We start from the raw sequence: 22744 nt of genomic DNA on the forward strand, positions 1-22744 counted from the left end.
CTGGTTATGGAATTACTAAGAACGTAAACCTTTTTTGCCCATTCGCTTGTGAATTTGTGGTATGACTGTGATGGCTTTATGCATACGTAAGTCTTAAAAAATTGAACATAAAGCTACTAACCACAACTGTGCATCTGCTCTACACTCCAGAAAGAAATGCTTATTTATTTTTTAATTTTACTTATATTGTGCACAATTTAATTGTTTTTAGGCAGGGAAGCATTGAGTTAAAATACATAGCAGCATGGCAATGGTTGCAGTGAGTAATGTAAGCTTCTTTGAGGCAAGTGGTAGGGTCTGACAGTTTACAAAGTCCGGTGATAATTACATTGCACGTTTTATCTCGTAGTTGTAACACTGGAGAGCAGTGTTATTCGTTTATTTGTTCTGAATAACGCCAAATGCATCACGTTGCAGTGTTTCTCGAGGTTTTCATGTTTGATACAGCCACCAAAGAGCAGCAGGAGTCAGGGTTGTAAGGTGAGAGAGAGAGAGAGAGAGAGAGAAAGAAAGTGTGTGTGTGAGTGGGTGGGTGTGTGTGTGTAAACAGCATATCTGTTTTGAGTCTAGCAATGTGAATAATAATGTTATTCTCCTCCACTGTAGGAAACAATTATATAATACACCGTGATTCGTCTGAGATAGAAATTAGTCGTGTGGCTAACAGGATTTTGGATGAGCTTGTCCAGCCTTTCCAGGAAATTCAAATAGATGACAATGAGTATGCGTGTTTGAAGGCGATAGTCTTTTTCGATCCAGGTAAATTTTCCATTTGTGAAGTCAAATAAAGGTACTGCCCTAGTGGAAGTTACACGATCAAACTGTATTCACCAGTTTTTTTTACTGAGAACCAAATGATGTGTCTAATTCTATATGTTGGTATGTGAGGAGACATATATCGAATGTCTCAAATTAAGATTTCCTACGAGACATACTTCTTTCAAAGAAAATTGCATTCATGTGTATGTAGAAAACATAAAGGCGGTTTTACTGGTCTCCGCTGATTTGGTTTAGGAGTAATTATAGATGACCATAATATCGTGGCAAGCAGTCACATAATCTTATTATTCAATAGATTACTCAAAAGAAATGATTGTTGGTCTTCTCAAGCCTGACAGATAGTTGCTGTCTCTGGTGGGAGTTCAGGGTTAGTAGGTGGGTGAATCAGAATTCTGTTAAAAAATGTAATATTTTTGATGGATATTTCTAGTATATAGTTTCGCAAATAAGCATGCTGTTTGTGTGATATTTCGGTTTTTTTCAGTTAGTGTACACTTGACACACCCAGCCATGTATTGCATGTGTGAAAGTTTTAAAGAGAAACTATAAACACCCACAAATATTCTTTAAACAGCAAAAAATGTATTGCTCATATTTTCAAAAATGTTGTTGTGTGAGAAAGGATTTACCAAGGGCTGCAGAAAATATTCTGCATCAGGTGACTACACTTATCATAGACTTTTTCTGCTACAAGAACCTAACTCATTACAGGCCAGATGAACAAAAACACAATTTTGCATTTCCTAAATAGCAACTCCTTAGAAATCACCACTTAGGAAATGCCAAATGATATCTATGAAACTTTCGATTTTCTAATAGCTCCAGAGTAGGAATCGCTATTTGGAAATCACAAATAAGAAATTCCATGTCATTCGTTCCAGTGGGTCGGTGTAGCATTTCCAAAATAGCAATTTCCTATTAGAAAATCACTATTTTAGAAATGCTAAACCAAGGAAGGTTATGGGCATAAGGCCCCCAGTGATATACCCCCAAAATAGTGGTGCATATGTAGAGTACACGTAGGCCCGAGGGACATGTGCGTGCTATATTGCGCTTCAAATAAAGCATCTGTGGGTGCTTCTTTCAAATTGCACATGGTTACTATCAACTTGGAGTCAATGGTAATTGCATTTCCTAAATGCCCAATTCGCATTTAGGAAATGTTTTATACATGTCAGTAAGAATCACAAATATGTAATCCCTATTTGTGATTTCCTATGTAGGAGATCGCAAACTGCGATTTCTACTGTGTAGAAATCACACTTTGTAACCACTTAAAGAGCTTTTACATATTAAAAGCCCATTTAGCATTTCTTAATGGCCTGAAATAGCAAACCAGTCTGTCAAGAAATACTAAATAGCTTTGTACATCTGGCCCTATATCTCCTTACTTAGTGGAGAAGTGTGGCTCAATGGTTAGAGCGGCAGACCCTGATGCAGAAGTCTGGCCCGGGACCAGGGTTCAATTCCCGCCTCGGTGGGTCTTGGGCTCAATTTCCTAGGACCTGATAATTCTCGCCTCAGTGCCTAATTTATTCATGGGTCCCACGCTGCAGCTCTGGGCAATAGCTTGCTTAATCTCCACAACTGCCCCAACAGCGCTAGGATGCCTGGCTTTCACCCTGGGGGTGCCCAGGAGTGGGCAATTCACAGGGAGAGGTCAGGAAGGGTTCCTCAGCGGTATGCTTACAGCGCCTTGATGCCACGTCTGGGGTGATACGTGCGCTATACAAGCAACACTACATTTACATTTACATTTTACTTCTATCAAAGGAAAGAGTAAAGCAGGAACTATCCATACTAAGAAGCAAGAAGTTGAGAGACGTTGTAGCTCCAGTGAAGTTTCCTAATTTCTCTGGTGACTGTCAGCAGCTTTTTTAGTGGAATACTGGCAAACATGAACTAGACATTCTGTTGACCTTAACTTGCTCAAGCCCTCAGCAAGATGTGCCCATGATGGTGCTTACTTTACACTATTTAATGCCCTAAGTCTGGGCCGCCTGCTTCAGGGGGAATAATAACAGTCCAGTTGAAGCCACAGTTCCTAAAAATGCTTTCTCTGAGCTGTCATGTTCGCCCACCTTGCAATTACAGATTCAATTACGAATGCCTGTTTATACAAGAATTAGGATTCCTGTCATTTGCAGTAATGGGGCTTAATTTTTGCTTTTAAAATGCATCATTCTTTAATAAATCATAATGTATTAAACTTTTTCTTATCAAGATGCGAAAGGCCTAAGTGACCAGTTAAGAATCAAGACCATGAGGTTCCAGGTTCAAGTCAGTTTGGAAGATTATATCAATGACCGCCAGTATGACTCCCGGGGGCGATTCGGGGAGCTGCTGCTGCTGCTGCCGACGCTGCAGAGCATCACCTGGCAAATGATCGAACAAATACAGTTCGTCAAACTCTTTGGAGTGATCAAAATTGACAATCTGCTTCAGGAGATGCTATTGGGAGGTGAGATGTATTCCTTGTTTTTATTAGATCAGAAAAATATTGAGAAAAACATGCTGCATTTTAAATATCAGAAATGTTACATGGTGTGAAAATAGGCCAGCTTGTACCAACATCTGTGAATTTCCACAAGTAGAAGCTTTCGTTTTTTGGGTATTCACACACTCAACCATGAGGCAAGAACCTAACTAAAGAGGGTTGATTTTGCACCAGAAAGTACGTTGTTCTCCTATAAATAGTGGTGCCTTCCAAGATAGATTTTTGAATTTGCCTGGCAGCAAGAAAGAGAACTGGGGTTTTTGGGGATTTCAGGGCATTGCTTCTTAGTCTTTGTTGCTGACGTTTTAAGTTTACTGTCGGGAATTTGATCTCTCTAATTGGCAATTGAGTCTTCCTTTAAAACACAATTCCATTTAGGTACATTGATGCAGCAGACTTCTGAGACCTGAGCTGGCACTGTGAGCATTCTTGAGAGGCATTTGGTTATGTACCTCCAAATACGGACACCAGGAGCACAGTGTGTATTAAAGTGCAGGCCACTTCCTCTTTTTTAGCTCAAACTATCACTGCATATTCACTATAGCTCCTTCCCCTCCATGTAGCTATAGGCATTGAAAATACTCTTCCACGATCCTTTATTTTAACTGTTTATCACTTTTTTCCCATTTGTTAAATTAATTATTCTAATATCATTGATGTGCAAATGTTAAATATACTAAACACATCCCATGTCTACCATGTATTATTTCATGGAAAACATTAATTTTTATGAGAGAATAGATAGTAATATTCACATTTTCCAAATGACTGTCACTTTTGCTCAACCAGTAGTACTGCATGCTGTTCATCAACATATTTTAAGTAATTTTCCAAAAAATAAGTGCTGTTTCAGTTCTATATCTAGATATCACTCATGTAGACTTCATGGGGGGTGGCATGTCTGGGGGTTGGAGCCTCTGGAAACTTGTGATAATATCCTGAGGTTAACACACACCCTGGAGTAGCTTAGCCAGGACAAACAAGATTGTAACAGGACAGAAATGAGTCAGAATGCTTATTTCCAGATATTTTTCCCCAACATATTCAATATTGGTATCTCTAGGACATCGTTGAAGGGTTTGGTGATTACAACTTGTAGGTGAAAAGATTCATAACTTACTGAATGATTGTCTAAGTAAAACACCATGCACACATTGAGCAGCTTGGCTGGAGTATGACCTTAGAAAGTATGAATAGTTTTAATTTTAAAGATCATGGGCTGGATCACAAAACCTTATTGACTGGTATTATTTGAAGTTCTTGGTAGTAAGTTAAGGCAGTGCTTGCTTCAAACAACTTTTATCACTGTGGTATGAAAACAGGATTTGGAGATGGTAATGTAGGATAAGAACTTTGGGCACATTTATCCTGTGTTGTGGTGTCGATTATTTCTTGTGCTGCTGTGTTTTGGATTCTGATATTGCAATGTGACTTTGTTGTGTTGTACTGTGGTTGTTTTTTTGCATTCTGTTCTGGCTGTTTTGTGTTGGTGTGCCCTGTTAAGTATTAATTTGTTGTTATGCTGCTTTGTGCATGTCAATGTAGGCGTTTACTTTAGAAATACCAACAAATGCTACTATATTTCTATAAAAAATCAGCACAACAACCATTTGCCCCTTTTCAAAGTTGATAACATAGCGCTTCTACAGGTCCTCAACTATTTAAGATACCAGCCAGCCCAAATATGTGATGGAAAATGGCAGTACTCACGTTATGTGATATGGCCCCGTGTATTGGACTCCTGTTACCATGGTGAATTAGATGGAGCAACACATAGTTAAAAGGAGGGAGCTGGCATAACATGATTCTATCCAGTCAAAACAGGTGTTATATTGTTACATTTTTCTTTCGGCCAATACAGTATACAGCATGGAGTAGTTTGTCAGCCCACTTCAGCCATTGGTTAGCTTCACTGTGAGTGACTCCATTCTGCCCTTTCACAAGACACACATCAGCACATCCCGCAGATCCCTTGAGTGATAGGGACTCTTATGGCAATGTGTGCTTTTGATACCAAAAATATTAGTACGTTTTGTTTTAGATTTATGTGGGCATGTCAAGTTTTCTAACACTAACATTTTGCAAAAACCATGATACAACAAAGCAAACAATAACAAGCCAAAAGCTTGGCGCCCAACACCAGAAATATGTCCCAAGCTTTGCTTTGAAGAGTGGCTGGGACTGTGCAGAGAAATCTGCGGCTGACTTACCTTGAGTTTTGACTTAGACCAAATTCTCCTGCTCAACCACTGTAGAGAGGGCCTGCTTGACCCCCGCTCACAATTATGACAATCTTGTCGCAAATAGGAAGGACTGGAAAAGAGACAAAAAAACGGAAATGCAGATGTAATCAGGAAATACTATGAATAGGAGACATCTGCAAAAGATGGACTCGAATGGCAAAGGAGTAATTAAAAGGAAAGGAGAAAAAACAAAATGGAGAAATTGAGACAATGTGGGAAGTAGAGAGCACAAGTGACGACAGAGGCACCACGGGTTGGGAATGTGTACAACAAATGAGAAAATGACCCTGAGGATAGCAAGCAGAACAGGGACAGAGACAACTTTGCACGAGTGAGTCTTGTTATAAAGCTCAAAGTATGTGTGTGAAGCTTGGGATGAAACACAACATGAGACCTACAACAGAACTATTCATTTCTTCTAGCTTTTGAGAATATTCTGCTAATACAAAATCTTCTTTATAAACAGTGGTTACACGTCTGTTAGTGAACGAGGACGCATACTCATTTGCATATCAAACTCTTTGCAAGTTAAAATCAAGCTACTTGTGCATTTTGTGTTTCGCATACTTTGAGAATAGTTATGAATATAAGTTTAAGTAACATTTTTGAGGAAAGATACGAATAACTAATAAAAAGCAAGTTGAAGCTCTCGCGGTATATAGTGGGCGCACACACCGTTATATTCCTGTGCTCAGGAATGCATAACCCAGAACAGAGCTATGCACTGCTTCAGGAATGGAATTGGCACAGTGTGATGTGCCTTTGAGATATGGTGCTCCGGACAGACCAGCAGGGAAATAGAAGGCAGTGGGTGCAAACCCTGGTTCTGCGCCCCCTGTCTTTAACTTACATGTACTGCAGATATTGGAGGTGCATGCATTCGCTGGGCCGGAAACAGACTGACTCTTTCCACTTCCCAGAGAACTTTTATGTGCATCACCAGAATGGTATTCTGTTTCCAGCCCCTACGAGAGTACTAACACAGTCTTGGGAGTGAGGACATTCACCTATTTTTGAAAGGTCGCTTTAGGAAGTGCTCACAGACGTGCTGCCAAACCATAGAAATATACTCCTTTGTAAGTGCAATTTCAAATGCAAAATATCAGCATTCCTGATGTTGAGCGTCGCGATTGGAATTTTACAGAACCACTTATTTCACATGTTTTAGTTAAATATAGCTTATTACAGTTCTTAGTGGATTGGACTAGTATACACAGGATCTAATTGTTAGAAAATATTGTTCGTTCTAATAGTCATCTTCTCATTGCACTGTGTATGCTTAGGACGTTTTGCAACTCATTCATAGGAACAGCACCTTCTGTTTAACCTTTGGGGGGCAGTGTTTGAAAAGTTACCTGTGAGTATTATTTTCAGAGGATCTCCTGTCTAACAAATAATTAATAACGCACAAACGTCTTTATTATCATTATGTTTAAGAGAAATTGTGTCTTAAAGGCAAGGGCGGTAGTTGTCAATCAAAGCCTCCCCATCAGTGATGGATATTGTGAAGCGAGATTATTACATCGATTTTCTCTTGTTACAGGTGCATCCAGCGACGTGGGTCATCTCCCCCATTCTATACATCCTCATTTAGCGCAGGATCCATTAACGGGACACACGCTGCTTATTAGCTCTATGTCTGCACCCCTGCGCACAGAACATGTGTGTAAGTAATTTAAAATACATCACATCTTGTGTGAAAATAGTCTGCCTCAGTTTCCAAAAATGGGCAGTGTTTTTGTGTTGTATCACTTTTATGCTATGGAAAAATTGTATTTAAGTTTGTTAGCAATATTATGGATTTCAGAGTTACGCAAACACTTACAATCAAGTAGTGTTTTCCTGCTTTGCCTAAAAATACCAAAAGCACACTCTATCAGGCCATCCTGTATACTTTCATGTGTGTTTTTTTGGTTTAATAGTCCCTCCTTTCTTTCCATCTCTGATTAATACGTGTTCAGGTTGCATCTAATCGCTAGATTACATTCCAATCCTTTGCTTTAGTAGCTCATCACGCAGGGCCCTCTGCATCATCGTAATTGCAGTTGCTATAATAATTAATTTCCTAATATTTTGCTTCACTGGGACTTTTCACTGTTATTGTAATTATTCAAGCGGTAAAACGTTGACTTACATTTTGGTTCAGTGCAAATTCTGATGTGTATTTCCCTCTATATGGAGCTGAGAAGAGTACATAAGTGCCAGTTTAAAAGCAGTTATATATTCACAGCACATCACTGGAATTCGCCTTCAGTTTGCCCCGTGACCTGTGGAATCTATTTTGGAGTTTATTCTACACACTGCTACTGAATGCGAGAAATTTCATGCGAGGTTTACATACCAATGATATTTTCTGTGCTTTTATGCTCCTTAATGACCAATATTTTACAATAGTTGAGAGACTCGAACATTAAAGACATTGAAAGCGTTACACAAATACTAGGCAGTGAAAAATACTTTATATGAATGTGAAAGTGGAAGACTTTTGTACGATAATTGCCATTGTACTAGAAAACCTAAACCAGGGGAAAATGTTATTATTAGATGAAAAACAAATACTACCTGGCTCATTCATAAAAATTAATAATTTTTGTTGTAAAAGGGTTACGCTAAGGGACACTTTATGGATGACCTATGGTTTGCCCAAAATTAGCTTTTACTGGGATGCCTTTGACAGTGGCTCAACCAAAGATGGCCCAGTAGCCACAGGATTAGATGCAGGTATATAATCTCCATAATTCCGAGTCACAGATGGCACCAACCTGAAATTCAGGAGCTCCTTCCACCAGGAAGGGTGGTAGAGGTGGAGGGGTCTGGGGTAGGGCTAACATGAGAATTAACTATTTTCTCCATCAAAGCTTTGAATATTTAAAATGTTTAACAAGTAGGTGATCAAACATGACATCTCCTTCGAGCACCAGGGAGCTCTATTGTGAAATTGCTGACAAAAAAGCATGGATGGAAACTTTGGAGACAAAAAAGAGGCACTTTAATGGCTGAATGAGTTTCAGTATTATATGCAAACTTTACTAAGGGTAAATTATTACACAGTACCCCCATACTGCCTTGCTGTAACAGCGCAAATACTTCCATAGAGCCTAGTTTGTCCGATTTTTAAGTCCAGTGGGTTGTGGGTGATACCCAGTAAAATATAGTATGTGGGGAGATGATCAATCTGGGCAGAATCTGCTCGCAACATACCGGCTATTGTTTCTGGGGTGAGCCAGAACCTCCCCAATACTAGAAAGCGCCAGAAAGGCTTCTGACGTGCAGGACGCGCCTGGGCACGCCTACACAAAGGGCAGGCCAGTCTGCGCTCGTCAGCGGCCAGCCAAGCTGGGCTAGGCCACGTTCCTTTCATCGGCAAATAAAGATGGCTTCGAGGTCTCTAAGGACCTTGCTCGGCTGTCTTTGAAGTGGAGGGTGAAAATACTGGTCATTGAAGTGCCTGTGAAAGATTTTTTTCTAGTACTGCACTTTTCACTTTGCCCTCTATATCTTCTCTCTTCACTTCGGTAGTGTTCCTGTTGTATAACTTTGAAGGGGTTTGTTTGGTCTTTTTCTAACTTCAAGCAACTATGGGGAAGCGAGCCTGCCACGACAAATTGCAGGTGCAGGCACAGGCCCTGCCACCAACCAAATCTCTGCAACCCACATTAATTGACAGGAAGATACAGAAAGCTATCAGAGTGGTGGCAACCGAAATTGAACTTACAGAAAGACGGCTGTTCTTAACCCCAGATCTCCATTACTCTCCGACTGGTTCGCCCCCCCACCTCCCTCTAGCTACCATCGCCTCAGAGATCCATACCTCTCTGATCCCACAGGACGTACAAACTGAGGTGGGAGCCATACCCAAAGCATATCCCAGATGGGGGGGTTGACATCACAGGCCCCTAAAAGATCGATAAACCAAAAAAATGTCTTGAGCAGTAGCCAAACAAAAGAAGTATAATGATGGAACCTCCAAAAACACCCTTTGCTCTGATGAATCAGACTTTGGTCATATTGACAGTACACAAGTGGACATGGAACATCCATCATGGGTGGTGTACCTGATGGTGGGCGTACTGGACCAGATTAGATCTATTGTGAAGGACGAACGTACCCCCTTTGTAGCACGCATAGATAAGATGATCGAACTTTGTGAAAAAAGGGCTGAAAAGTGTAGTGGAAGGTCCCTTACAGCCATACCTGGGGGTATTGATGCTAGTTGCCAGGCAGCCAATACCAATACAGTGTCTTACCAAGGCTTGACACACCACGTGCCAAATTAATTCCTCCACTACCAACACCTGTAGTTATAACCGCATGAATAAGACTGGTGGCCTGGCCCACATCAACATGGCTATAAGGAGAAATCACATTCAAATGTACGGCCCAAAGATTAGTAGGGAAAGGGAATGGGAATGAGCCTATAGAGAGGTCAGGGTCGATACTGTTGATCTGCCCACCATTATCTTACCCCCTGCATCAGCTCTGTATGTTATTGTATTAGCAGGTGTACGCCAGATCAAAATAAAGCAGAGGGAAACTCAGCATGAATAAATAATTAATGTCTGTTTTGGTTGGCCAGACAGAGGCAGTTCGCCTATGATAAAGCAGGGGAGATTCTTACAACCTGAAGGGTTAGCTGGTTAGAAAAGACCAAAATACATGCAAGGGGGCTGTGTTGTGATTAATTTTAGAAACCAAATGATTGTCCACAGCCTCTTGCAAATTAAACATTTTAATCAGTACATTGGCACAGGGATATGGCCCCTTCCGCTTGACTATTTTTATAAACATCCCCAAACAACTTCGATCAGGGCCCACAACAGCCCTGTGCTGGGAATGTGGAATCAAATTCTTCAGCATGTGTGACACTCGCACCAGCCACCCATACCCCTGTTGTTCAATCTACTTTTATCCAACAGGTTTTGGGTCCTGGAAGAGGTAGATTGAGTAACAGACCAACACGATCCAGATCAGGCAACCAACTCTTAAAGGGGTCCTATGGAGAGGGCTATTCCTAACACGTTGCAGTGCAACACAAAGTATATCTTTGGGAAGGGGAAGAAAGATAAGCACCATGATGGATTGGGAGGTACCACTGTGAGATGCAGAAAGAAACAGCTATCTTGGAATTGTCTAATCTCAGGAAGTGACTATGAAGAAAATTTCAAGCAATCTTGCAGAACATACCAAGGTTTGTCATTAAAAGTGGGTGTAGACCCAATATCCACCTATATCTAGGTTCCTAGGACCTGCTGACTGGCTAGGGAATCACTAGACTAAAGAGATAAGAACGCCCAAGAATGACTCAGTGGAGATATTGGACACCAAAGCATGGAGAACAGTTGAAAGTGGAGATTTTAGAGTGAAGTGCAGTTAAGAGAAGTGGGATGTAGGCACTGAGCATGTGGTTGAATTGTGTTTCTTATACTAGAAATTTCATAAGGTGCATAGGGATTTCTGAAGATTTTGGGACGTCAGAGGAGTGAAAGAATAAAGTTGGTTGTTCATTTTCGGAGAGCAAGTTCTTCTCAGCTAACATCTGTATTTTCCTATGGCATAAAACCAAGAGATGTGGTTAACTTTCAGAGGGCATTTCTATTGTTTAAAAGCAGTGTTGGGACAAGGGACATCATTCACATACATAGGTGGATGCACCATTTAATCCTGAGTACATGGGGGTTGGTGTAAACAAATACTGTGAATGGGTTCAGAAGAGACCAAAGTTGAAAGTTGAGAATTGGAGAAATAGAGATAAAAAGAGAATCATATCATTGAAATTATAAAAGGAGGTGCTACCTAGGAGTGACCTCAAATCATTGTGTATTTGGTTCAGACACTTTGGAATTTGGAATGTTTGGAGCAATTCTATGTCTGAAATTGGTGTTTAAGTGAAAGGAGTTGGTGCTAATTGATGGTGACAGACATGTAAAATTCTCAGTGATCAGAAGGATTTGGTTAGGTATTGGGGTAACGTGTCAGTGAGTTGAAACCGAGGGTCAGATCTAGTGATTTATTTATAGTGAATGGACAGGAAGACATTTACTGAAGAAAGTTGTCTTTTGGCAATTTTTTTTATATCAGTGCTGAAATTGCTGATGGACCATGACAGACAAGGAAGATCAACATTATTTTCTCTTGGTCTGTGATTTCAAATAAAGTTTCTTTGCTAGCTGGGGTACAGCAGATACATTAATGTTTTAAAGAGGTGATTACTCGGAGAATGATATAAATAGGAGTATGTCGAAATCGGTCAAGACCAGGTGCAGTGAAAAGGTGATAGTTCTATTAATGAGGATCTCAACTCTTCCTTCTGTGCACGTTATCCTAGGCAAGCAAAAAAAGCTTGAATGTCTGATGGAAGAAAATATAGTACTACAGTGGAGATGAATAAATGAAAGCTATAGAAGGCAGTTATGTATATTTTTTAACAGAAGGAGGGTGGGGGCACACTGCCTCACATTCCAGCACTCAGTTTTCCCCAATGCATCATGGTAAATGCAGTGCATTATAACTCTTACTTAAGTAGTAGTCTTTAATTTTTCACCCTTGTTGCTACAGCCTGTGCTGTGTAACTTTTGCTGACATATATCACTGCTCCGCCAAAGGGCAAGTAAAAATGGACCTCATCTTCCACACGGAAAGGCCCGGCAATTGGAACTCCATCCTTAGAGCACAACTCCACATTACCAAAACCACCAATACTCCCCATAGCTGCAAACTATCATTCTCTACCCCTAACTACCTGCCGCACTGTGGAAACACCTCTGTGACCATCTACTCAAACAGCACAGTCCTGATTCAAGCTACCAATGCCAACCTCGAGGCTTTTTATCTCCTCTTCCCTTCTCTACAGGCTAAAAACACCCACGCACAGCCCCCCCTTCCAACGCTCCCCATCTACCCGGTCAACCAGTCCCCTCAACAGAACACCCTCCACATTCTTTCTCCTGCTATCACAATCACTTACGCTCCACCTCGAACCTCCTCCAACACCTCTACCACCAAGTTCAAGGCGCCCCCTCCTGCATTAGTCCATCCTCTGAAACAGCCCCTTGTGCATAACCTCCTCCAAACAATACCGGGCGACCTCAATACCCACTCCAAGTCTCCCAATCACCTGCCCATACCCACCTGCAAAAGAAAACCACTACCACAACATGACCCCCCAAACCCTACGCCTTATCCCATAACACACACTGACAACACAACTACTACCAGAAGACAGCACAACAGTGTCAGTTCTTCTCCTCGCCGAGAACACCCTACCCAGAAGCAACCCACCACCCCTCAAGAAGAGACGGGCCGCTGGCTCTCCCTTATTGAAAGCCAAGTGGCTATTATCATACAGGGCCTGAATGACATCTTAAGCAATTTCGTGACACCCCATAAGCCCCCCTTAAACACGCACTCTACTCCCATCTTCTCTAACCTCTCACACCATAGGCTTCCCAAGGTCCTGCGTCCCAGCTGGACCTCATCCCCCCTCTCGATCCATGCTCCGAGACTGAATAGAACTATGGAAGCCATGTCCTCTGATGAAGCGACCGAGCTGGCCTCCTCATACACCACCCCCTCCACTCACATCCTGCAATCCATAATTCAGGTAATCACTGGATTCAGAAGTGAGCACTCCATTCCAAAATCCCCTATTCCCCCAGCCTCTCTTATAAACATCCCTACTGCTTCACCAACAACTGAGCCAAAAAAGAGACCCCCCATACTAACTGAATGCTCATAAACTGCAGATCAGCCACTAAACATGCCACAGAGCAAGCTGAATCCATCCTTAAGCATGACATAGATATAGCCTTCATCACTGAGACCTGGCTCAACGACTCCTCTCCTCCTATCATGGATATGCTCGTACCCCCGGGTTTCCATAACATCAACAAAGATAGAAAATACCAAAAAGGCGGAGGTTTAGCAATCATTCACAACAACCTGTCAGTGACTGAAATTGATACCTTCAACTACAACTCCTTTGAATGCCTAACTGCCAACATCATAACCAGTAACAACAATCTACTACACTGCCATATCCTATACCATCCCCCAGGCAACACAGTCACGTTCACCGAACACCTGTCAGACCTGATCGGCCACTGCTCTCTCTGAGTTAGCAAAAACCTAATTCTGGGCGACCTCAACCTCTACTGGAATGATAAAAACAGCTCTCCAATACAACATTTGAACAAGCGATTACATTCCAAAATCCTTATACAGCACTGCTTAAAAGAAACCCATAGCAAAGGGGCAATCCTGGATGCCATCATCGCCCAACACGACGCAATCACAATAGACCACATCCTTCCTGTCGACAGGTCAGACCACCACTTAATCATATTCCACATCTCAAAACTGATCATGTGCCAACCTTCCATCCAAAACCCCCCTACATGGTCAAGAAACCTAACACAGATCAACACAGTTGACTTAGAAGAAAAAATAAGCACCCTCCTGGCCTCTCAACTACAGATCTCACATCCCACTACAACACAACCATGTCCTCCATCTTAGACCAACTAGCCCCACTGAAACTGAAAAATCCAGGAACATCCGCTCCAGATCCTGGTTCAACAAGGACATCAACGATGAAAGGAGGCAACTTAGAGCCACAGAACATCTCTGGATAAAGAATCACTCCTCTAGCCTCGGCGAAGAACTCAAATCAGCAAGAAGAAAGTACAAATGACATATCAATAAAGAAAAAAAAAACTTTTTCTGCACAGTGCTTGACAATGCAAAAAACAGACCAAAATAACTCTTTAACATCATCAACAACAAACGTCCAAGTCCTCTACTACACAAGTCCAGGCCTCCAAAGACTTATGTGACAGCTTCGCCAACTTCTTTAACAACAAAATCTGCAAGATTGAATTATCACTTGACACCAACCTCCATCCTGCCGTCAAAAACTTTGCCCTAGCAATCAAAACTACCTCTAGCTGCCGCCCCACAAAAACCTGGAGATCCTTCAACCCCATCCCTGAAGCGGAGATTCTCAATTTAATCTCCTCCTCCAAGCCCTCATCACACATCCTCGACCCTATACCCTCCCAAATGGCCAAAAAGCTTAAACTCTCCCTTGCACCTCTTTGGTGTGAAATCATAAGCAGCTCCCTAAACACCGGCATCATACCAGACTGCCTCAAAGTCAGCCAAGTAACACCAGTTCTGAAGAAGCCAGGCCTAGACACCAACAACCTGAACAACTTCATACCTGTTTCCAATCTTCCTTTCCTTGCCAAAATCTTCAAAAAATGCGTTCTCCGTCAACTGAACCAACATATTGACAATATCAACCTGCTAGACCAACACCAATCGGGCTTCAGAAAAGGCTGTAGCACTGAAACTGCAATCCTTAACATTGTGGATGACATCCTCAATTCCCTTGACACGGACCATTGCTGCCAACTCATCCTCCTAGACCTGTCGGCAGTCTTTGACACAGTGGTTCACAATCTTCTCATCAAGGCTCTCAAAGACTGAGTAGGTGCAGACGAGGTGGTCCTTCAATGGTTCTCCTCCTTCTTTCACAATCACTCCCAAAGGATAAAAATCAAATCCTTTATGTCCGACCTACTCCCCGCCAACAGAGGTGACCCCCAAGGATCAGTTCTCTCCCCTCAACTGTTCAACATATACATGGAACTCCTCCCCACCATTCTGAAAAAAGCCAACATCCTCTACAACCTATATGCAGATGACACCCAGATCTACTTGGAAACCTCCTCCATTAATGATATTCTAAGACTGAACAATACTCTCAGAGAAGTTCAACAATGGCTATTGACTAACCACCTTAACTCCATGGCTGCTAAGGCAATTCCCCTCCTGTGCTGGAAATTGCTATTTTACATTGTTTCATGACGAGCTGGGCTCGTGATCAGCGTGCGAGGAGGCTACGCCATGACGATCCCAGCTCGTCATGAGCGTGGAAGGGGTTAAACTCAATCAGGAAAAAAAATGAAATCCTCCTCATTTCCAATAAAGAAGAAAACCAGCAAATCGTAGAGAGGCTGAAAGCAATCGATGCTCTCAACGATAATCTCACCCTGGCAAACTCGGTAAAATCACTAGGAATCACCCTTGACCAAAAACTAACCATGACCAACCACATCAAGAACTCCGCAAAGAGTGCCTGCCTCAATCTGAAGCTTCTCAATAAAATCAAACCCTACATTCCACCCATGGACCTCAATCAAGCCACCCAATCACTGGTGTTGTCTAGACTGGACTATGGGAACACAGTCCTCTCCGGTACAGCTCTCTCCCACTTAGCACCACTCAAAACAACTCGAAATGCTGCTGCCAGAATGGTCAGCGGAGTCAAAAAATATGACCACATATCTCCCGCACTCAGAGAACTATAATGGCTCCCAGTGGAAATGCGTGCTAGCTTCAGAACTGCCTGCCTCACGCACAAAGCCCTGCACACAGGGAAAACGGAAAACCTGGCCTCTAAACTTAAGAAAGCCAGCCAGTCTAGAAACCTCAGGAGCTCCCACTCCCTCTTGCTCATCCCCTTGAAAATATGCAAACAAAAAACTGCAGCCCGCTCCTTCATTGGAAACGCACCTAAAATCTGGAACTCCCTCCCTGTTGATATCAGAACTAATCCCTCCTTTGTAAAATTCAAAAGACCTCTACCTCAACCGTGACTTCCCGAACTGAAATCCGTAACTCACAAGCCTCCACTCTGCAGTCACCTGGCAAAGCTCCTCCACTTCCTACCTCATCCCCTCTCCCTAACCCTCTCCTTGTTCACCGCTGCTCGGATTAAGATTAAGCCTAAGACTTTGTCCGTGCTTCAAGACTACCTCTGGACCTCTCTACCTCAATGGCGAACCTCGGACGCACAGCAAAATCCAACTTTTGAACACTTATGAACACCTATGTTTATTTGTATCTCCTTTATTTGATTTCCCTCCTTTCTGCTGTAAAGCGCTCAGATACCTTCGGGTCTGGCTAGCGCTATATAAAACCTCTTAAATAAAAATAAATAAATAAATAATTCCTTCATCGGTAGAGAGCAACAAGTAATTTTGGGAGAGCTGGAAATGCTGCCCAAAGTCTTCTCAGGTCCCTGTACCACTCATTGGGTGCAGGTGCATCAGCACAAGTTCATCAGCTCCGTAGCTCAAGGGAGCCTTTTCAAACAGGTAGTGAAATGAGAGTTATAACAGGCAGTTACGTTTAGATTTTGTATATAAAACTTTGATATTAGGCTTTTTATATTCTTCTTTTACTAAGGTATATTAGCTCATCCGTTGGAATTTATTGTCTACTTTTGCCATACACAAATCATCTAATTTCCTAGCCTTCCATCCAGTCTTCAATCTGATTTTGCTAACTACTTCACAGCTGTCAGTCAAGTGCATGGGCACCTGCTCCCTTATGTTTAACTCATTTAGGACTGAAATAATTTCTTGCCAACTAAGTGCTTGTATGTCTTCCCTAGGAGTGGGTAGAACTTGAGGAGTTTCACTCAGTGGAATTCTGCAGAGTTAGAAGAAAACTCTTTGACATTCCACAGAGTACCGTGAACAGGTGGAAATTGGCATATTGTGCAACTCGCCCATATTTTGTGCACAACGAGCTTGTTCTCCACTGCAAAATGAGCAAAAACTGCACCATGCGGTACCACAGAGGATGCTGGTTCTTTTGTGCCACTCAAGTAGAATTTACTCAAGTGCCAGCTTTCTCATGGTCGCGACAGCCCAAATCGAGAAAATCTTGCTCAGTCTCGTCCTGGCACCCTAAAACGATACTACAGGATGCTGATTCTTGCTCATGCTTGCCAACTTACCATTAGTGAGCCATGCACCATAAAAATCTCTGCCATGCCGCATTTGGTAGAGATTAGCCAGAACTCCACGTTACAAGCATAACGCAGAGTGGTTAAAATCCACAAACTCAGTTGGCGGACCAGAATTTATCGCCCAGCTCTACTTCTTATCGCCATTTTATTTATATACACACCAGTGCAATCTTTTATTCAGGAATCTAAATCTCATTGTTACTGCATGCAGGATATCTTTACTTTAGATCTCATCATTGGATTCCGCTCTCAGCTTATCTATGGTCTTTCTCCTCCGGTCCCACTTTCAAAATAGCATTTAAAATGTTTCTTTTAAATTAGAGAAACTATGTAACTAATCTTGATTCTCTCCCATCACTCCTCCTGATGTAAATCTACAGCAATGTAAACATGCACCTATGTAAATATTTCAATATATTTGTCCATCAACCATATTATGCTTATATTAATACCGCCACATGCATATTTGTTCTTATTTGTCATATTCTTTCTACGATGGAAAGCATTTCCTATTAAAAAGCAACTGGTGTTCTTAATAAACAATGAACATGTATCGGAGAATCAAGAAGAGGAGACATTTGTCTTTGGAAATGTTGGTGTGTGTTGGCTATTGAAGCATGTGAGTGAGATGAGATTACATGGGGCACTTGGGCATTTGCTGAGGAATATGAAGGTGGGTCGCCAGAAACCGGTAAAGAAAATTATAATAATACTTGTAGAAAAACTCATTGCAAATTACCAAGAATGATATCCTGGTGGGGGTGCTGCTCCTGGCACATAGGAGTTCCCATGTGTTTCTGGCTCGGAATTATTGGCTCTGCAAACTCTGGACCGGATAATTCTGGGCGTAGAGAAATTGGGCCATCTTGCTATCTGGCCAGTTTGGGCTGCTGCAGCTGCTCTGCCTAGCCCACACTCGCCCACATACTGCAACATTGGGGAAGCAGAACAATATTTCCCTCAGGTGGAAATAAACCTATTGTGCACTCCTGCTGCCCCTCACTCACCACCATAAGCTTAAATGAAAAGGACCCCCACCTAGGCGTCCACCTTAACCACCTGCTCAGAACAGGTGGTGTGTGCAGATGTGGGCCTGCGATATCTGAAAGGGGTAAACATGGTATTGGACCTGGTATACCTAGGTTCGCAAGTTATTCCCAAATCCAGGGAGAAATAACTAGTAATCTCCAGATAAGAGAGCAGAGACACCAATCGGATCCCGATATTTCACCTTTTGGTATATCGCAGGAAGTCGTAATGAGGTCCGTAGTGTCTGGTGCTGCATGAGATAATACATTTCAGATCTGAGAGGTAATGTTGATGATTTTAATACAGGGAGCTATGCTTGGTACATATGTATATTTAAGTTTGTCATACATTACAACTGGAAAAATATATATTAAAAATGCAATTTAAACTAAAGTGTCACAGTATAGATATATATTTGTGGAGTGGTGTGGCTCACTGGTTAGAGGACGGCCCGGAACCAGGGTTCAATTCCCGACTCGGCAGGGTCGTGGACCAGGGTCAGCAGACTCGATAATTCTCATCTCGGTGCCTACTCTAACCAGGGATCACACTCGGCAACTCTGGGCATTAGCTTGCCTTATCTCCACAACGGCCCCCCACATACGCCGGGGATGCCTGGTTTCACCTTGGAGATGGAGATACCCAGTAGGGACCATCTCACAAGGATAGCCAGGACGGGTTCTCCAGCGGTCTACTGCGCAGAGATACTCCTTCGGGAGTCGATTCTAGCGCATTACAAACCCACAATTAAAAATATATATATATATATAATGGGAAAATGTTCTCACTTGTTATCCGCACGTTCCTAGAAATGGTATTTACATTGTTAAAAAGAATGCTCTAGAATAATGTCTACACTATAGGAATGACGTTAAAATTGCCATGGACAATATCCTATTAGGCAGCTAGCTTTTTTAAATTGATAGTACTTTCCATTCAAACGTGTGGTATATTGCTTCAGTTGTCTAACATGTTGTACAAAAAGCACCTTCATTTTTTTCTGTTTTTTCAGCGGCCCCCGAGACTCCATTACCATCTCCACCTCATGGCTCAGGACAAGAACTATACAAAATGCCCACAAACCACACTTCTGTTATTACACAGCAACATATTTCGAAGCACAAATCATTATGATGGCATAAAATACGAAACTTTTGTGCCTGAGGACTTCTTGCAGGTACATCAGAAAAAGTCAAATGCATCCAAGACCCGACAAAGTTGCCACCTCACTGGGCCAACTTGCCAGTGAATGCTTTGCTGTGGAAAAGGCGCCAGGGAGATTTCCGTTCATCGAACACAAACAGTTTATCTCTGTATTATTTACGGTGCAGTCAAAAGGGTACTGCTTGCAATGCCATTAACTCGTGATTGTTACTGCAATGTGTAGCTTTAGTTTTTTAAGTGAAATGCTTTTCTGTGAGAGTTTTTCCATTATCAGGAACAAAGTGTTTGTGTTCTGTTGCAAACTGCACAGATGGTAATGTGACATCCACGAGTCATACAGAAAGGCTTAAACCTTTTAAACTTGCCTATTAAGAGGGTGTAGCTTGTTGTCACAAAGTTGAAATTAATGCATTACTCAATGGTGCCCACTTGGCGTTGTAAAATAGATGCACGAAACGATTTGTAAATACATTTCTGCTGTTCTGCATTCTTAAAGTCAAATGGGCCACATGTTCGAACACATTTCCCCATAGACACAGACTGGGTAAAACCCTTTGGTACATCTGGGCCAAAGGTTTTTAGGGGGTTTTACCTTTTATAAAGCAAATTGCCCTTAGCAGTTAAATGACCACACATGATGCAGAATTCAATAATTAATTTTGAATATTCAAGGATTTGCTTGAAAATGTTAGGTTTATTTGTGTGCCAATACAAAGTAAGGCGCTGCTGTGTTTTTTTATGATGCACTACTAGCTATTAGAATTGTTTACAATGTTTTAGGAGAAGGCATGCTATGACTAAGCCACTCATTGATATTCGATCAAGTAATGCAAGCTATATAACACTAAAAAAGTAAAAATTATGCTATCTGTGATAAACTAATCGAGTGCTTCTACACTGCATGCCACAGCAATCAGAACATATTAAAATAACCAATTAATCACACCTAAAAATAAACTATCCTGCAATGTTCCTGTCACAATTTGACCGTTTGGTAAAGGTCTTTCTTTACTTTCTCTGCCTCCTCATCTGAAGCATCTGAAAATCCCTACCTTTCAAGTGGATATATAATTAGAATAACTTTAACAATTCTGTTTGTTATTTTTTCATTTCGCTCCTCTTGTTCCTCTGGGTTTTCTGAGTCTTCTATCAAATGTCCTAGCGCTTTATAAAACCCCAAATAAATAGAAATAATAAATTAATACCATCCTTCCTCCTTAATAATATCAGCAAGTGGCAACAATATATTTACGCAAACAAATACAAATTAAATGTCATATTACCAAATTTTGTAATATTGGTTAGCGTCTTCTTTACCAACATTGACAACACATATAATCTCAGTTTGAAGGTTTTAAAAATGGTGCCATAAATGTAGGCATGGGCGTAAAATCCGTTCCGCTCGCGGATTTTGCGGATTTTCGGTAAATCCGCAATCCGCGAGATTCGCGGATTTCCCGCAAAATCCGCAAATCCGCGCGCTGCGGATTTTTTGCATGTGTTCGCACTGCTCGCGGCCCGCGGCGCGGGCAGCAACAATCTCGCACTCGCGAAATTACAAAAAAAAATAAAAATGGCGGAGGAGTGAAGGAAGGAAGTGGCCCAGTCTCCAACTTCCTGTTCCTGTCCAGCAAGTTCCTCCCATTGGGGAGGGGTGAAGGAAGTGCCCCAGTCTCCAACTTCCTGTTCCTGTTTCCTTTCCTGGCCATTTTGGATTCGATCTTGACTGGGAAGGATTACTTTTTGTGGATGCTGCTGGATATTTGGATTTGAGGCCTTTTGGATTCAAAATTTGATTTCACAAGTAAGTTGATAAGTTGATTTTCTTTGTGGTGATTTTTGTGTGTTTTCAGATTTTTGCGGTTGTTTTGGTGATTTTGCGGGTGTTTTCCCGCGTTCGCGTCGTGAAACAACAATCTCGCACTCGCGAAATTGCAAAAAGTGCAAACAGGCTGGGCACGTAGAAACAACAAGTTCGCAAAACTGGCGACCTGACAAGTAAGTTCGCAATTTGCGAAATTGCACAAAACCCTCGCGAACTTGCAGAAACCCGTGCGAACACCCAAAAAAAAGAAATCCGCAAAATCCGCGAGGATTCGCGGATTTTGCGGATTTTCGCAATCCGCAAATCCGCAAATCCGCAAATTCGCGGATTGCGAATCCGCAAAATCCGCTCATGCCTACATAAATGCATGCACATATGTTGACTGTGACTGAAGAGTGTAATCACATAATAATATTATGTACTTTAAGGAGTTTATTTTAGGAACTGTAGTTGTGTGTCTTGAAAATTCCTCTTCTATGAAGAAACTTTACACTGCGCAATTCTATTAAAAAGATGCTGTTCTTATTTTCCACATAATATACACTTGAAACAGTCACACATCTTAATCTTATCATTCCGGTTGTGTGACACCATGCTCCAAAGAAGACTAGATCTTGTTTTTTAAAATGAAAACCTTTTTTTAAATAATAAATATAACTTGTACTTGTTAATTCTTTTTTTTTTAATGTTTAAAATATTTTTTGTTATATACTCAGTTTATTGATGCCTTGCCTAAGAATGAGTTTAATTTCTGCTATTTCGAAAGATAATGATTCTATAGCTGGCCTCCTTTTGTAAGTCTACCAATATGTGGTGGGTAAAGATATATAGTTTTAAGGTACTGACAGCTTTTTTATGATGACATGTTTTAATATAACAAATGTAATAATTTATTGCAATAATTGTAATTATTTTTAAAAGTTTAAATATGGAAAATAAAAATATTTTTGTAAGCCTAATCAATTATAATTGAAAATGATGAACACTGCCAAATATTACATTGGATGAGGAATGTACACTTTTAAACGTTTTTTTTTACATTGTGGTGATCTAATATTTTATGTCTATGGAATAAAATATTTGCAGAAAATAGAAAACGTCTTGTACGAGTCCTTTTATGGTCTGGTCCTATACATCAAATGAGCTCACAATTTTCATTAAGTATGCAAATTAAAGATGTATGTATGAATATAATATTACACAGGACTAATCAAAATTAAGTGAAACTTTGATTTCCATAGCACATGCATTCATGGAGCTCAGTCCATAATGACTGTTCTCAGTGCATACATGTGTAATGTAACACATTGTGTATTGTATAGCTGTGGCAGTCGGATAGATTCCAGTGAGACAATTACTAAGGGTGCCTCTAAACATATGTTCTATAC

General features: G+C 41.3%; 1 protein-coding gene across 3 annotated transcripts in view; it reads left to right on the forward strand.

Annotated features, from left to right (window-relative positions):
* The window catches only part of HNF4G (hepatocyte nuclear factor 4 gamma), a 273625-nt gene extending 251172 nt beyond the window's left edge, over window positions 1-22453 (forward strand). For 2 of the 3 annotated variants that reach the window (XM_086965903.1, XM_086965902.1), the window contains exons 7-10: window positions 607-759; window positions 3005-3241; window positions 7064-7186; window positions 19380-21090. In XM_086965903.1, coding sequence (XP_086822029.1) covers window positions 607-759; window positions 3005-3241; window positions 7064-7186; window positions 19380-19501 — 635 coding nt within the window. In that variant the 3' untranslated portion in view covers window positions 19502-21090. Of the gene's footprint in view, window positions 1-606; window positions 760-3004; window positions 3242-7063; window positions 7187-19379; window positions 21091-21495 lie in introns of those variants that run through there. The other variant, XR_015309913.1, reaches the window with a different exon arrangement.
* The last annotated feature ends 291 nt before the right edge of the window (window positions 22454-22744 follow it).

Source organism: Lissotriton vulgaris, chromosome 4_1 (genome assembly GCF_964263255.1).
Source record: "Lissotriton vulgaris chromosome 4_1, aLisVul1.2, whole genome shotgun sequence".
Classification (NCBI taxonomy): domain Eukaryota; kingdom Metazoa; phylum Chordata; class Amphibia; order Caudata; family Salamandridae; genus Lissotriton; species Lissotriton vulgaris.